Source organism: Oenanthe melanoleuca, chromosome 1 (genome assembly GCF_029582105.1).
Source record: "Oenanthe melanoleuca isolate GR-GAL-2019-014 chromosome 1, OMel1.0, whole genome shotgun sequence".
NCBI classification, from domain to species: domain Eukaryota; kingdom Metazoa; phylum Chordata; class Aves; order Passeriformes; family Muscicapidae; genus Oenanthe; species Oenanthe melanoleuca.
The window spans coordinates 109,827,591-109,843,389 of NC_079333.1; the positions used below are offsets into that span (position 1 = coordinate 109,827,591).

Below are 15,799 nucleotides of genomic sequence, written 5' to 3' on the forward strand. Positions count from 1 at the left end.
TCAGCTTGGCAGAAATCAAACTAAAAATTCCTGCCCAGCTTATTTATTTACTTTTAGTGTTTTTATTTTTCTTTTTTAATTTTTATTTTTTTTTCATATTTTTTTTTGTTTTACTTTTAGTGGCTGAAGGCGAGAAGTTTATGCTGAGACAAAATCTGATATTATCTAACATCAAAATTTAGCATTATTGTGCTTTAAAACTCAAATCTTGAGGAGGAAAAAATGCACAGAGAAAGAATTCCCTTCAAAATGAAGTTTTCCTGCAAGGAAAAACATTTTTAAGAGGAAAACACAAATAACTGGAGCACAAACAAGAAAAGATGGGGAGTTCAGCCCTCCCAGAAAAGATGGCAACGACTTAAAAGACACAAACAGGTTCCTCTCTCTTTTCAGGAGCACCAGGATCAAGTTTTCCCAGGCATTGGAAGAGCCCAAATTTATGCCCAGTTTCCAGACAGAAAGAAATCTGTGAATTTTTTAATTATTCATGCTCTGAGAGGCAAATCCTCTCGGGTTGCAGGCACAGAGGCTTTTCCTGGGATTTCTCAGCTGGGGGAACAAGCAGCAGGATCCTCAACAATATCAATGGGTTGGAATTTTGGCTGCCACAGGAGGGAAAAGTGCTCCCAGTTTGCCCATTCCAGCTTTTCTGCTGCTGGTGGAGACTCCAAGATGATGAGCATGGAAAAGTTTCTCCCACAGGGATTGGGAAGGAGGAGCAGCCTCAGCATCCCCAGTCCTGCATCCCAAAATCCCCCACCTGAGGAAGAACAGAGCTGCTGAGTGGGGATGGGGCTGCTCGGGGAGAGGGAAAATTGGGACCAAATGTTGGGATTTGACTTTGGAGATCATTGGTGAAAGTGCTGCTGAGTGAGGGCTGAGAGGAGCAAGCAGGAAAAATCCCTGGGAAGGACAGAGGGGTTTAAAAATCAACTTATTCCAACCCAAACCAAGGGCAGGGACACTTCCCTGTCCCAGGCTGCTCCAGCCCCAGTGTCCAACCCAATGGGCACTGCCAGGATCCAGGGCCTGCCCACCCTGCCAGGATGAACTTCTTCCCTTTATCCAACCTTTGTCATTCCAAAGCCACTTCCCCCTGAGGGGAATGTCACTTTTGTCTTCACAAACGAGCTGTGGATCTGCTGGGAGATGAGACAAGCACTGAGAGATAAAAGAAACAATGGGATGGATTCCACTGATTGATGAATGGGAAAAGATGTTTGCCTTTACAATCAAACTATAGGTTTGCTGAGAAATGAAATTGGACATTGAAAGATGAAAGAAGCAACGGGGAAAACTATGAATTGTATAAGAATTAAAAATTAAAAGGAAGGGTTGTACATTAGAGGGGAATCTCAGGTGTCAGGTGTTTGGGAAGTCTGTGCCTCTCAAGTACCTCAGCAATGGGGAGAGAGGGAAATTGGGATAAAAAGGGAGGTGAGTCCTCCAAAAATTTGAGATCCCAGGGGAATGCCCCATGGCCTCTCCCTTTACTTAACTAAAGCAAAAAGAACTCCTCTGTCTCCTTTTTGGACATAAACCTCTGGTGTTGGTGGATTAATTTTCCTGACACCCGTGTCCTGTCACCTCCTCCAGGCACTGAACCCTCTTCCCTTGGTGGACTTTTCTCCAAAACCCCAAATCCAGTCTGTCCATAAATGCTGCCAGCACCTCTGTGGGTTGTTGCCACAGCCAAGGTTCTGCTGGATGTGCAATCCTGGGAATCTGTGTCACCTCAGGCTCTGTTGCTTGGACCCTCTGCAGTGCCAGTTCCTCCTGGAAAAGCCTCTGGATCCCCTGACAGGAGAGGCTGGGCTCTGTCCATCTCTTCATTGAAGCCATCCTGCTGTTTTCCTCCTGGAAGAATTCTGCCCTGTAAAACCCAGTTTTCTTCTTCACCATGTGGAAAGAAGCCTGAAATGATCAGTTTGTGAAAAAAAAAAAATAAAGAGGATGAAAAATGTCTGGAAGGATGAAGTCTGGAGTGGAGGGGAGTTTCTGCTCAGTTTGCTTTGCTTTAGGGAATGCTGTCACCTGCTGGCAGGAGAGTAAAAAATCAGAGTTTTGTGGCACAAAAAAAAAAAAAATAAAACAGCCTCCCCATCCCAGAGGGGGGGAAAAAAACCCACAAAAAACCTCTCAACTAAACCCCAGGCTGGAAAATGAGATGTTCTTGGGTAAAGATCCTCATTGAGCTGAGGGTCCTGCACAGGAATTCCCAAAGATTCCAAACTCCCTCCCACCCACTCAAACATCACTCTTGTCTCCTTTTCCAGCCTCTCTCCACATCCCAGCTCCAATTAATCATTCCTGTCCCTTTTCCTCTCCCAACCTCCATTTCCATGGACACCCCTCCTCCTTTCCAACAATTTCCCACCTTCCACGTGGCCAGAGAAAATCAGGGCAAGAACATCTCACACCTCCTGACTTCCACCATTTCCATTTGTCACAGGGAGCACTGAGAGATTTGGGACTGCCAAAAATTGTCTCTGTCTCTCCAGGGCTGTTGAGACTGGATATCAGGAAAAATTTCTTCCTGGAAAAGGAAGGATGTCCAGGGAAGTGGTGGAATCACATCCCTGATGAAATTTTATTCCTGGTATTTTGTTAGCACATAATTCATCTCCATCTTCTGCAGGATCCTGCAGCAGAAAACATCCAGAGTTCCCCAAAAAGTCTGGTTTTTTCTTGATTAATTTGATGGTATTTCTGTTATTTATTTGATAACAAAGTTCAGATAAACAAGGGAATGTGCAGACAAAATACAGAGATTCTGTCTGGAATCCATGGGCAAGGATCAAGCAAATTTTGATCTGAAGGCAGTGGTTAATAAATGACAAGATAAATTAATATTGACAGCTGGGTAGCTAAAAATTAAAACTTCAACAGCACAGGAGCACAAGGTCTGGCTGTCTAAAAATTAACATTATTATACAGCAAAACAGGAACAAGACAATCATGAATCCTCACCCAGCTAAAAAGTCACAAAATCTGTTTGAAACCCATCTAAAAAATTGCAATTTCTATTCGAAACCCAGGTGAAAAATTGAAAAATACACTTGAAACTCATCTGAAAAATTGCAAATTCTATTTGAAACCCATCTGAAAAAATTGCAAATTCTATTTGAAACCCCTGATGCAGTTACCTCTAAATTCCTGTGGAACAAGATGTAAAAAAAAATATGCAGAATTAGAACACAGAAATCATCTTTTAAAAGATCTGCAAGCCAGCCAGAGAAATAAATGTAAGAATTAACTCTTTATAATTCTTCACTAGAAGAAAACCCAAGTTTAATTAAATCTAATGAAGATCCATCCTCATCAGAGTGAGAAAACAAAGATCCCATCAAGTTTTCTACAACCTTTTGCTTTATTAATTGTTGAAATTTAATTGGAGGCAAGAGTTCATTTGCCACAGGACTGACAGAGGTGTTTGTTAATATTTCCTCCCTGTGAGACTTTTGTGAGTCACTTCTGGAACATTTGTATTTCTGCTTTTATGAAGTATTAAATGCTAGAAAGAAATTTCAGGTGTAGAAGTTTCCCATCCACTGGATTGTGGTTTATTGGCTAAGGGAGTTAAGTTGGGGGAAAAAAATTTCAATGCACACACTCAAATCCTGCTGCCTCAGGAAAATCTCACACCTGCATTTCTTTCTGAAGTCCAGAAATGAAACAAGAACTTGCTGCTATTTCATTCTTACAGCAGCTCTTCAGAGAATTTCTTCTTTTTTCTTGTTTCCTGCAGTTCAATCTTCCCATTTCTGCTTCCACATCCCAGTCCTGAGCTCTGCTGCTGCCTCAGAGTGGATCAGCTCCACCCCACAGCTAATGGGGAACATTATTTTATATAAGAAATAAACCAAAATGCTGGAATGACACAATTTCCTCTTTTTTTAGGTCCTGAACCACATCAAATCTTATGAATTCATTTGATTCTTTTTGCCAGACAGTTCCTGGAAGACATAATGCTTTCTAAACATGGATTTAAGGACTCTGATGGAGACTCACATCTTACTGGATGGATTTTTAATCCCCAGACTTCCCTGATTTCCTTATTCTTCAAGTCACTTCCCAACTATTTCTCCTGCTGCAGAACCACATTCCTGAAACCTGGGTCTTCTCCTGGCAGTTTCTTCACAGTTCTACACCAAACATGCTCAGGGAAGTTGAACTGGGAGTTGAGGGTGGCATTTTTGCAAAGAGAAATGTTCTCAGACATGGCTGCTTTGACTTCAGGCTGTGAGGGGTTGCTCAGCCTTTATTTGTTGGACTCAGAGCTGCCTGGGTCTCCAGCAGGTGCAGGAAGGGGCAATTCCTCAATCCTGGCACGTTTTGGTGCTGGGGGTGCTTGGGGGCTCTCATCAGATGGCAGTGGCCTCTCTGGAAGAAGCAGACAGGAAAATAATTTCAAATGAATAAATTCAGATTAAAAACAAAATCCCAATCTTGGTCTGAGAGAGTCCAGCACCTGCAACAATGATAAGCTGGAAGTACAAAAGTCTTTAAAAGCTGGAGAACATCACACCCATGAATTTATCCTTGGTTTCAGTGCTATAGAACTGTCAGGGCAGTCACCTCCAGCTGCCCCAGAGCAGGGAGAACACATTTCATATTGCCCAAAGCACCTTTCAGACACATCAAAACAATGAAGAAGCTTTAGAATTTACAATTAGAGTGAGGATTTTTTTTTTTTTTCAATATAAATCTATAATGGAAAAATCTGTCTGGGAAGAGACTTGGCTGGTATTGAGAGCCACAAAAACTTACCATGCTCCTGTTCTGAGGAAGGAGGGATGGGAGCTGGGTCTGGATATGCAGAGGTTGGGGTGTCTGGCTTCAAGGAAATCAAGTTTATTCTCCTTTAACAGAGCAGAAACAGTTAAATTGTTTTTTAGACATCATTTCCACAAGTGTTTCACATCAAGATTTAATTCATACAGAATCACTTAACTGCAAAGGCAGCTCAGATGTATTTTACTGCACACTCTCCCTTTTTCTACAAGCTGAATGGAGCATTACCCACTCCCAACCCCCTGCCATGGGCAGGGCCACCTTCCACTGCAGCAGGGTGCTCAGAGCCCCAGTACAATCAATACCTGGATTATTGGCAATTTCTAAAAAATGACATCTTTTAGGAAGTCACCTAATCAGTGATTTAAGTCCCACACTGAGGGCCTGTCTAGACCTGCACTCTTCTTAAAATCCTGTTTGGCAGAGTTTGTTTGAACAGTTCTTGGCAGCTGAAGGCTTCAGGTACCATTTTTGTACAGAAAACTGCACCTGAAGACAGAACCACAGAATATTCTGAGCTGGAAGGATCAAAGTCCAACTCCTGCCCAAGACAGACACATTAATTGGGGAGGGTCAGGTGAATTTGTTGCCTCACATTTCAGGCAGAAATCCACATTTAGGAGATGTTTTGACCTTTCATTTACAGCACAACAAAAAACTTCACATCAAGAGAGCTTCAACTCAGAGCCAGGGCTGGGAATGTGTGTGCAAAGCTCAGCCCTGAACTGCAGCACAAGCACAGCTTATCTTGGCCCTTGTATTTATCACTGCAAGGGGCATCACAAATCTTAAATCTCACCTGGGTGTTTTGAAACTCTGCAGAGTGTTGAGGGTGACCCTCCTGGGCTGGGGGGCTCTGCTGCTCGGGGTGCCTGCCTGGCTGCTTCTCCTCTCCTCTGAGGATGCCACTGGGGAGGTTTTGATGCCAACAGGGGTGGAAGGGGCTGGCACTGGGGTGGTTTTGATGGCAGCAGGGGTGGAAGGAGATGGCACTGGGGTGGTTTTGATGGCAGCAGGGGTGGAAGGAGATGGCACTGGGGTGGAAGGGGCTGGCACTGGGGTGGTTTTGATGGCAGCAGGGGTGGAAGGAGAGGGCACTGGGGTGGTTTTGATGGCAGCAGGAATGGAAGGAGATGGCACTGGGGTGGAAGGGGCTGGCACTGGGGTGGTTTTGATGGCAGCAGGGGTGCAAGGCAGCTCCTTCCCAGCACTGCTGGGGGTTCGGGGTGGGAGTGGGGGATCCTTGCTGGGAGGGGTCCCCTCTGCCAGCCTGGAGCCTGGAGAAATCACTTTGTGGGACTGGCTCTTCTTGGCTTTCTTGTCTGCTGCTGCTGCAGGAGTCCTGACATGGATCTGGGGCTTTTCCTTCAGGGGCACTCCCAGCTCACCCTCCTCGAAGGTGACGAAGGAGCAGTACCCGTCCGTGGAGGAAATGGCCAGGAAGGATCCATCACTCGACCTGTTGGGGATTTATTTCTTTCCATTAAAGGTCAAAATTTGATTTCAACCCTCAACTCATTAAGAGCCACAATTCTCTAATTTACAGAGCAAAAAAGAGAAGGATTGCTGCTCAGACACTGAGTGACCACGTGTGTGTCATAAATGAAATATAAACCCGAAGTGCTGTGCAGGACTGGACATGGAAGAAGAACATTTCCCCCACACAATAAATCTTAGGGGTACAATTCCTTACCATGAAATGTCACTCAGGGTGTGGTAATGGATGTTGGAGACATAGCCAAAGGGGAAGGACTGCTCAGTGTCATAGAAAAGCACAGAATCTTCAGAAGCAACAGCAAACACCAGTCGGTAGGGGAGGCTGAACAGGGCAGGGGGGGATTTGGGACTGATTTCATCTGCAAAGAAATGAACAGTGAGAATTCTCCTGTATTTATTGCAAGGTGGTGACTGCACTTAGCTATTAATTTAAATAAAATTATATCATCAATCAGTATCAACACTGAGCAGAGAGTTCTTGCATAAAATGTAAAATTTAACATTTCTGTTGTCTGAAATTTACTCTTTATTTTCTCAGTTGAAAAGAAAATTAGCAGGTTTCTCCCTCTGGATTGCTACTGTTTTGTTTTGTAAATTTTTCCCTCTGTTTTCCAACTGGAATTTTTCAGCATATTTATATGAGCTTTAATATTAAAGTCTCCCTTTAGAGGAGCAACAGAGACTAACTGCAGACCCTCTTCTCCTTCCTTTGCAACACCACAGATCTAAAATTATGATGGAAATACAACAGGTAAATCCTGTAAGGAATAGTACAAATTTAACCTTTAAAGAAAGGAGCCAAGCTCTGCCTTTCCACCTGAGTAATGTCAGTGTTGTTAAAATATAAACACTCCTGGACCCACAATAAACCTGGGTTCAATAAATAAATTCTTGTGCCACTTCACACAGTCCTGTCCCCAGCTCAGAATTGCTGTTCTGCCCAGTAACACCAGCACTGCTTCCTTCAATAAACACCAGTGCTTGCAGCAAACTATTCCAACTCCCTGTGATGTGGGCACTTGAGACTAACAGGAATTATTTCAGTGCATTGCTCCTCTGGTGCTAAACCAGGTTATTTATTTTGAACACAAAATGGTTAACAGTTCAAGGATAATATTTCACAGTGTTTCTGCAAGGAACAACATTTATCCACTCTATCAAAAACCACTCATGAGGGACTTGAGGTGAACTCAAGGCTTCAAATCAGGAAACAGCTTCTCAGATGTGGTCCAGCACTGTCTTAGAGGAATGCTGAAAGGCTGGGGCATAAAATATTGGCCAGCCACATCTTTTCCCAGATTTGCTGGGAGTTCCCACTGCCTGAAGCTTCCCATACCTTTAGCAGAGGCTCCTCTCAGCTCAAAGTACACAGGACAGCAGCGAACAGCCAGAGTTCCCTTGCCAGGACAGGGCAGGTGGCCCACAGGCCTGCAGAGAGAACAGCAGTTCAGAAAACACATCTGCACTTTTTGAATTGATTGTTTTTAAATAAATGCAGATTTTTATCTCACTAAAGCCCTACCTTTTAAAATTGTTTCTGGAGAAAACATAGGTGGTGTTTGTAACGTTCTCTCCTGATTCCACACAGCCAGCTGCAAAAACAGAGGTTCCAAAATTACTCATCAGCTCAGAGAGCTCCTGAGCACACACCTTGTGTCCACAAACATCCCAATTCCTGGGAATGTGGCTTCTCCAGAAACATTCTCATTCCCAGGAATTAGGCTTGTCAACTGGGCAAAACTGAATGCAACTTTAAAAGGCATCCCAAATATTTATTTAGTGCTGGTTTTGTTTCCCTTACACACTTCCCTCTTCAAAGCTGCTTTTTGATGTTGCCAGATATCAGTAAAAGCAGGGTTTGGACAGGCCCCCACTGATCCCTCCTTGCAGGGCTGGTTTTAGTCTGAATGCAGAATGTTCTGAGGGAAGGTCCCAAATAGAAACCAGTCAAAAAAACCCACTCATTAATTAACCCACTCAATCAATCCTTCATTTCTGTCTTAAGACTTCTGGTGTTGCAACTTATTCAGCAAAATGCCATAAATATAATTTCTATCACAGGAGAAAGTTGTGGATTGCTAATGGAGAGTATTGTGGAGTTTTTATTTTATTAATAGGGAGAATGAAGAGTGGCTTTATTAGGATAAATCAGCATCCCAGAGATGTAGGAAATATTAAAGAACATGCAAATTAGGATATAACAGATTGAGGGCTCTGATTGAAAGGGGCTCAGGCTGGAGAAAAGGAGGCTCAGGGGGGACCTTGTGGCTCTGCACAACTCCCTGACAGGAGGGGCAGGAGGGGGGTCGGGCTCTGCTCCAGAACAGGGACAGGAGGAGAGGGAACGGCCTCAGGCTGGGCAGGGCAGGCTCAGGGTGACAGCAGCAGGAATTTCACTATGGGAAGGGAGCTCAGGGGTTGGAACTGCCCAGGGAGGTTTGGGGTCCCCATCCCTGCAGGTGCCCCAGAATGTGAGGTTGTGGTTTAAAGGTGAGCACACCACTGGGGCTGGGCCATGGTTGGACTGGATCATCCTAAAGGTCTTCTCCAAGCTCAGCAACTCTGTGATTCTGGCTCTCCCTCTCTCCTCAGGGCTCTGTCAGCTCAGCACAATCCCAGCCAAGAGCAGGAAGCTGTTCCATGCACAGCTGGGTGCCCCATCCCTTCCCTCCAGGATTAAAACCACCAAAGCAGCACCAAGGGGTCGGAACTGCCCAGCGAGGTTTGCAGTGCCCATCTCTGCAGGTGGCACCTGGAGGTGGCACTCAGGTGACAAGGTGGGGATGGCTCACAGCTGGGATTCCATGACCTTGGGAGCATTTCCCACCCTCAGTGACACAGCCAGGTGGCAGGAGCTGTCCCCACACCTGGGGTGAGCAGGTAGGAGCCGTCAGGGGTGAAGCTGAGCCGGCGGAAGAAGGACTTCATGCTGTCATCGTGGAACATCCGAAAGCTCCTGGCCTGCAAGAGGAAAACTGCACTGTGGAGAAGGCCAGCAATGTGCCAGCTGCAATCCAGACAGACAGAACATCCATCTGGACACTCCAGCCTGATGGAACTTTTCAAATCATGGCTCCTTCAAGATCTCTCTATAAATTCTTCACAGCTAAGAAAAATAGTTCCTTGATCCCTCTTGAGCTGCAAAGCAAAACATTCCCAGAGCTGTCACCTTGAACCAGCCATCAAAAACTAGTCATAACCTGGAGAACAACATTATTTAACACCCAGGGCTGCTCAGGCAGCTTGTTCTAAGCCCAGGATTAGAGGTTGAAAGAGAATTTCTCTCATGGCAAAGTGCCTGCTCTCAGTGTCTATAAAACTCTTACAAATGTTTCCCCCAAAGAAAAGGAGTGAATAGAAGGAATTAACAAAGTTATAGCCAGCTTGGAGGTGTGATTTTACTATCACTTAAAGCTGTTTGGGAGGGAAAAAAAAGCTCTTTGTTTTCCCTCTTAGGGTTAGAATTTCTTAAATTATCCCTAAATCATATTTTTCTTACTACCTTCTTGAAAATTCCTGTTAACTTTAAAATATTATTACTATGTCACATCCATTAATAAACTCCTAGCTACTGCCAGGCATGTTTGAAGTTTTTCCTGCTAAGAATTATTTTTTCCACACTATTTTTAACTTTTACAACTGAGGGATTGTGTTACTGCTTTAATCAGCAAGAAATGTTGGGGCTGTGGTTTGGGGGTGGGAGAGGATGAGGGTGAAGGTCACTTCCAACCTTGATGGCTCTGTGACACAGGGATTATTTGAATGGAAAATATGAGATTCTTTGGTTTCATGGAACAGGAAGTTGAGATAAAGGAGTTTCCAGCCCCAGCAGAAGCACTCACCTCTCCTTCAGCTCCTGAGCCTGATGGCATCTTGGTGACATTGAAGGCCACTCGTTTGGTTTGGGTGCTGTAAACTCTCAGGACCCTGGCAGGGAGAGCAGAGTCAGGCAGCAGGGAATCATGGAATGCTTTGGGTTGGGAGGGACATGGAAAATCAGCCATTCCCACAGGCAGGGACCCCTCCCTCTGCCCCAGGCTGCTCCGGTGTCCAACCTGGCCTGGGCACTGCCAGGATCCAGGGGCAGCCACAGCTGCTCTGGGAATTCCATCCCAGCCTCTCCTCACCCTCAAAGGGATGAAATTTTTCCCCAATATCCCACCTAACCCTACAATTTTTTAGTTTGAAGCCATTCCCTGTGTTCCCTTGGCAATTGTCTCTCTCCATGTTTCCTGCAGCTCCTTCAGGCCCTGCAAGGCCACACTGAGCTCAGCTTCCTTTCACCTCAAGTTTCCCAAAAAATACCCCAGGACCTCCCTCCTCAGTCAGCACCTCAAACTATAAATCTGGACCACCAATGTGTTTTAATGACTGAAGAACCAATGAATCCCTCACAATGCTTGGACTCCACAAGGTTTGGGAGGTCCCAGCACAAGGATTTATGGAGGAATAAAGGAATTAGGAAACAAGGAACTGCCAGGCTGGTCCTGCCTGCACTGTAGGTTCATCAAGAGTGGGAACTCACCTTAAAAATAAACTACATCTCCATCAGTCATATCATCATGGAATGCTTTGGGCTGGAAGGGACCTTAAAGATCATTTAATTCCATCCCAGCCATGGCAGGGACACCTGGCACTGTCCCAGGCTGCTCCAGCCCCAAGGATGAATTTATCAGCTCATTGACATGTCCCTGCAGCAATCTCTTAACAGTATCAATAACATAAAAACTTAATTCCTAAAGGATTCTCCTACAAAAGTTTATTAGCTGCTAACAGAGATTAGAGGAATCATTTACCATAAGCCACAAAATGAACTAAATTATCATTTTACTTTCACACCAACTTGTTTACACAACAATAAAACAAAACCTCATGTTTATCTGGCATCCTACCTTTTAATTCACCCTCCTAGAAAAAGGAATATTCAGGAAAAACAGCTCACCTGTCACAACTCAGGGTTGCAATATACTGGCCTAGAGGATCCCAGGTTACTCCTTGGACATAACTCTTGTGCTCATTAAATATTGAAACTTTCTGCCCTGAAATTATAAACAGGTTTCAGATTATAAATTCAAACGTGTTTCCAAACATTTCAGACATCAAATGAGACAAAAAAAATGCTTCAAGACAAAACAAGAAAAAAAAAAAAAAAACCAGACATAAAACAAGACAAAGACAAAAAAAATTAGGGAAATCATTTTTTCAACATAAAAGTGTTCATTGGATTGTGGCTGATAAGAATATCAACCAAAGTTGCTTTTCCAGTACCAATATAAGGTTTCTTCACTACAAACTTAGTAATTAATTAGAATTAATATTAAATTAATATCAGAACTGAGCTAAGCAAAGGCAGGAGCTCTTTGACCTCACTGATGTTCCACAAGGGAAGGTTTCAGAGCCAAAACATTGATGAGACAAAGTTACAGAGAATTTTAGAAATACTTTGATGAGACAAAGTTACAGAGAATTTTAGAAATACTTTGATGAAACAAAGTTACAGAGAATTTTAGAAATATTTTGTTGAATATGGCCACAGGTGGGATTTTTCCTATTATTTATATGTTGCTTTTTTGCAAAGAAATACCAGAAGCTGACAAGTTTCAAAGAAAATAAACAGCTTTTCAAGAGGAAAACCCAAACAGAGCTGAGGCCATGCTGCACCAAAAAGTGGAGTAAGGAATATAGAAGATTTTTGTGCAAGAGATTGGAGGAGTAAAAAATTTGTGATTTCCTAAATACTCCAAGGTGGACAGATTCCTCAGGTGGAAATTTTTTTGGCCTGAGAGAATTTTATATCTGTTTATAGGAGGGCCTCAGAAACCCAGAAAATCACACAGAAAAACAATAATAAAAAAAGATGTTCCCCATTTTTTGGGGGGGGAAATGGGGGAGGATCTTCCAGCAAATCTGGAATTCCAAGGGATAACTGCAGCATTTACCTTTATTGACATCCCACATGATTGCTGTGTTATCCACAGAAGCAGATGCCATGTAATTTCCATCTGAGGTCCAACAAATATCATACACATCTTCCAAGTGGCCTCTAGAAGGCAGGAGAAACCAATTATTAATTTGAAAATTAAAAGCTATGTGAAAACATGAGTTTTATGAATTTTTAACTTTAAAAAATATCAATAGGCAGATAAAGGCTTCAGTTGGTGCTTCAAGCACTTCTGCAACTCTTCTCACATCAAGCTCAGCAGCTGCCAGGAACTGCTCCTTCAGTTAAAAATTATTGTCCCTTGACCTGGTTATTTAAAATGTCCCTCTCCCTCCTTTTTTTGAGTCCTATTAACATGGAGTTAAAAGGATTAATATCAGACAAGCAAATTGCAGACAGCACTGGAGCTGTGCACACACTGAAAATTGCACCACGTGATAAAATCCACTGAGGAAACAAAATACAAAAGAAAAACAAACTCACTAAATAATAAATTACCTTAAAGTTTTGATGACTGCCCAGTTCTCCTTGTTGAGCTGAGCTTCATCATCATCCTGAAAAACCAACGGCTCCAACTCTTTGCTGTCATTCAGCTTCCAGAGCAAAATGACAGCATCTGTGGAAGAAATCAGAGGAAGCTGCTTCATTCCCCACTCCCTTTTGTTCATGCAGGTGGATTTCATTTAGTTTAACTTCAAACTGATGCTGGATGAGGCAGGGGAGCAGCAGCTCTCACCATCCCCTCCTGAGGCCAGGATGTCCCCGCTGGGAGAGAAGCGCACGACGTTCACGGCCTTGGTGTGGCGCGCCAGGTTGGACAGGAATTCCACAATGGCTTTTCCATCAGGGCCTTTCTCCACTTTCCAGATCTAGTTAAGGGCAAGAGGTGATGTCACAGGATCATCAAGGTTGGAAGGGACCTTCAGGGTCATCCAGTGCCACCAGCATCACCCAAGCCGTCCCCAAGGGCCACATCCAGCCTGTCCTGAGCACTCCCCCAGACAGTGACTGCAAACCTCCCTGGGCAGCTCATCCCAATCCTGACCACTCTGCCAGGGACATTTTCTTTCCCAATCTCCACCCTGAGCCTGCCCTGGTGCCATTTGAGGCCATTTCCTCTCCTCCCTTCCCTTGGGACATGGCAGAAGAGCCTGACCCCACCTCACTGACCTTCCTGTCAGGGAGCATCTTTTATGTCAAAGAAAACTGACATTTTTCTAGCTTTAAAATATATATTAAAAAATCCCTGAAACATATTCACCATGAGGTAAGAAGAGGTCAAATTGCCAGTGAGAAAGGAAACAGTTTTATCTGAGACAACTAGAACAAACTACTACAGAGACTATCTACAAGAGTATGTAATGACAAGGGGGAGTGGTTTCAATCTAAGAGAGCAGGTTTAGATTCAATATTAGGATGAAATCCTTCCCTGGGAGGATGGGGAGGGGATGGGATGGAATTCCCAGATCAGCTGTGGCTGCCCCTGGATCCCTGGAATGTTCAGTTCCAGGTTGGACACTGGGGCTGGAGCAGCCTGGCACAGTGGGAGGTGTCCCCATGGCAGGGATGGCACTGGGTGATCTTCCCAACTCAACCACCCTATAATTCTACAGACAGCTGCACAGCCTTACACTGTTCCCTGAAACCATCCATTCCCTGTGGCACATACCTGCCAATAACCCAATATTTTGGATAATGCAACAAACTCAGTACTCTGTATAATGGAACCAACTCAGTATTGTGGATAATGAAACCAACCTGATATTGTGGATAACGAAACCAACTGGATATTGTGGATAACGAAACCAACTGGATATTTTGGATAATGAAACCAACCCGATACTTTGGTTAATGAAACCAACTGGATACTCTGGATAACGAAACCAGCCAGATATTGTGGATAATGAAACCAGCCCGATATTGTGGATAATGAAGCCAGCCCGATATTTCAGGTAACAGGCCCCAGAGCCCGCCCTGCCCCAGCCGCAGCTCTCACCCTCACGGCCGTGTCCACCCCAGCCGAGGCCAGGCGATTGATCCTCCCGTCCGCTCCGTGCTGGAAATCCAGGCTGTAAACCGGCTCCTTATTGTGCCACACGATTTCACACGTGATGACCTTCATGTTTCCTGCAAAAACACAACAAACCCCACGTCAATTCTTGTTCCTTACGGCTCGGGCGGCCAAACTTCGTGCAGATTTCACGGGCGCCGCCGGCAGAGCCTGGAACTGCACTGCAGTCATTGACAGGATGCTTTGAGAAAGGCTGTTCCTAAAAGTTGTGATTATTACGGCCTGAAGTTTCTGTTTGGGGATTGCAAGAGGATGGTATCAAGCCTGTGCATCGCTTTAACACTTGAGAGAAAAACTTTTTTGAGGGTAACAACTCCACGCGGAATCCGAACAACGAGCGGGCACGGGCGGCCCTGCGCGGGCTGGGGAAGGGCAGAGGCGCTGCTGGCCGCTCCTGGGACTCCAGGGATCCCCAGTCCCGCTCTCCACACTGCGGGGACCCCCAATCCCACTGCCCAAACCCCCAAAACCCCAAATCCAAATCCCAATTCCCACCATCCAGGCGCCTCCCGCCCCTCACCTGCGGCCCGCCCGCGGCTCCCGCGCGCTCCCGCCGCGCATGCGCGCGCCCGCCCCGCGCGCCGCCTCAGGAGCCCTCAGGGGCCGCCGGGGGGGGGTGGGGGAACCGCAAAAACATCAAAATAAACCTAAAAAGATAAAAAGCTCAATGCTTGCCCCGCCTCGAAAGAGTACAAAGAAAAAGGGTTTGTTTTTGTTTTTTGTTTTATTTTTATTTTTTTATTTCACAGGCATTGCTGCGCTCGACCGGTGTAAATATAAAGAAGTCTTAAAGGGTAATGTGTCCGCAAACTTCCCTGTTTGAAATGCAAACCTTTTGCCTGAAAATACTACAATAATAATAATAATAATAATAATAATAATAATAATAATAATAATAATAATAATAATAATAATAATAATAATAATAATGAGGAAGAGCCTCTGGGCAGGGGTTGAAGCCCAAAATGGCGCCCTGAGAGCTCCCCACAGCCCACACGGCCTCACACAAAGTTAAATTATTTCTGTATCACAGAATCCCTGAATGGTTTGGGTTGGGAGGGATCTTAAAACTCATCCATGACAGGGACACCTCCCAGTGTCCTGCCTGGAACTGAACATTCCAGGGATCCAGGGGCAGCCACATCCCAGCCCCTCCCAGGGAACAATTTCACCCCAATGTTCAATCTAAACCGTCTCTGTTTGAAGTGATTCCCCTGTGTCATGTCACTCCATCCTTTGGAAATTGTGTCTCTCCCTCTTTCTTGTCACCTCCCTTCAGGTCCTGGAAGGCCACAATGAAGGCACCCAAAAATGAAATCACCAGACTGAGCCATTCCCATCCCATTTCCATACTGGTGTGCCCAGTCTGAGCCATTCTCATCCCATTTCCATACTGGTGTGCCCAGACTGAGCCATTCCCATCCCATTTCCATACTGGTGTGCCCAGTCCAACACCAGACTGAGCCATTCCCATCCCATTTCCATACTGGTGTGCC

The 15,799-nt window shown here is 44.8% G+C and overlaps 1 protein-coding gene across 2 annotated transcripts; it reads right to left on the bottom strand.

Annotated features, from left to right (window-relative positions):
* Window positions 1-3,346: 3,346 nt before the first annotated feature.
* CHAF1B (chromatin assembly factor 1 subunit B) lies at window positions 3,347-14,864 on the bottom strand. Of its 2 annotated transcripts, none has more exons than XM_056512125.1 (14): window positions 14,824-14,864; window positions 14,229-14,359; window positions 12,969-13,101; window positions 12,731-12,848; window positions 12,231-12,334; window positions 11,234-11,330; window positions 10,134-10,218; window positions 9,159-9,252; window positions 7,814-7,883; window positions 7,628-7,719; window positions 6,488-6,650; window positions 5,594-6,253; window positions 4,771-4,862; window positions 3,347-4,383 (listed from the first exon to the last, which is right to left on the bottom strand). In XM_056512125.1, the coding sequence occupies exons 2-14, from the start codon at window positions 14,352-14,354 to the stop codon at window positions 4,262-4,264; spliced, it is 1,956 nt and encodes a 651-aa protein (XP_056368100.1). In that variant the 5' UTR covers window positions 14,355-14,359; window positions 14,824-14,864; the 3' UTR covers window positions 3,347-4,261. The 2 variants fall into 2 exon arrangements, with proteins under 2 accessions (XP_056368100.1, XP_056368166.1); XM_056512191.1 differs by having other exon boundaries at window positions 14,799-14,826.
* Window positions 14,865-15,799: the final 935 nt, after the last annotated feature.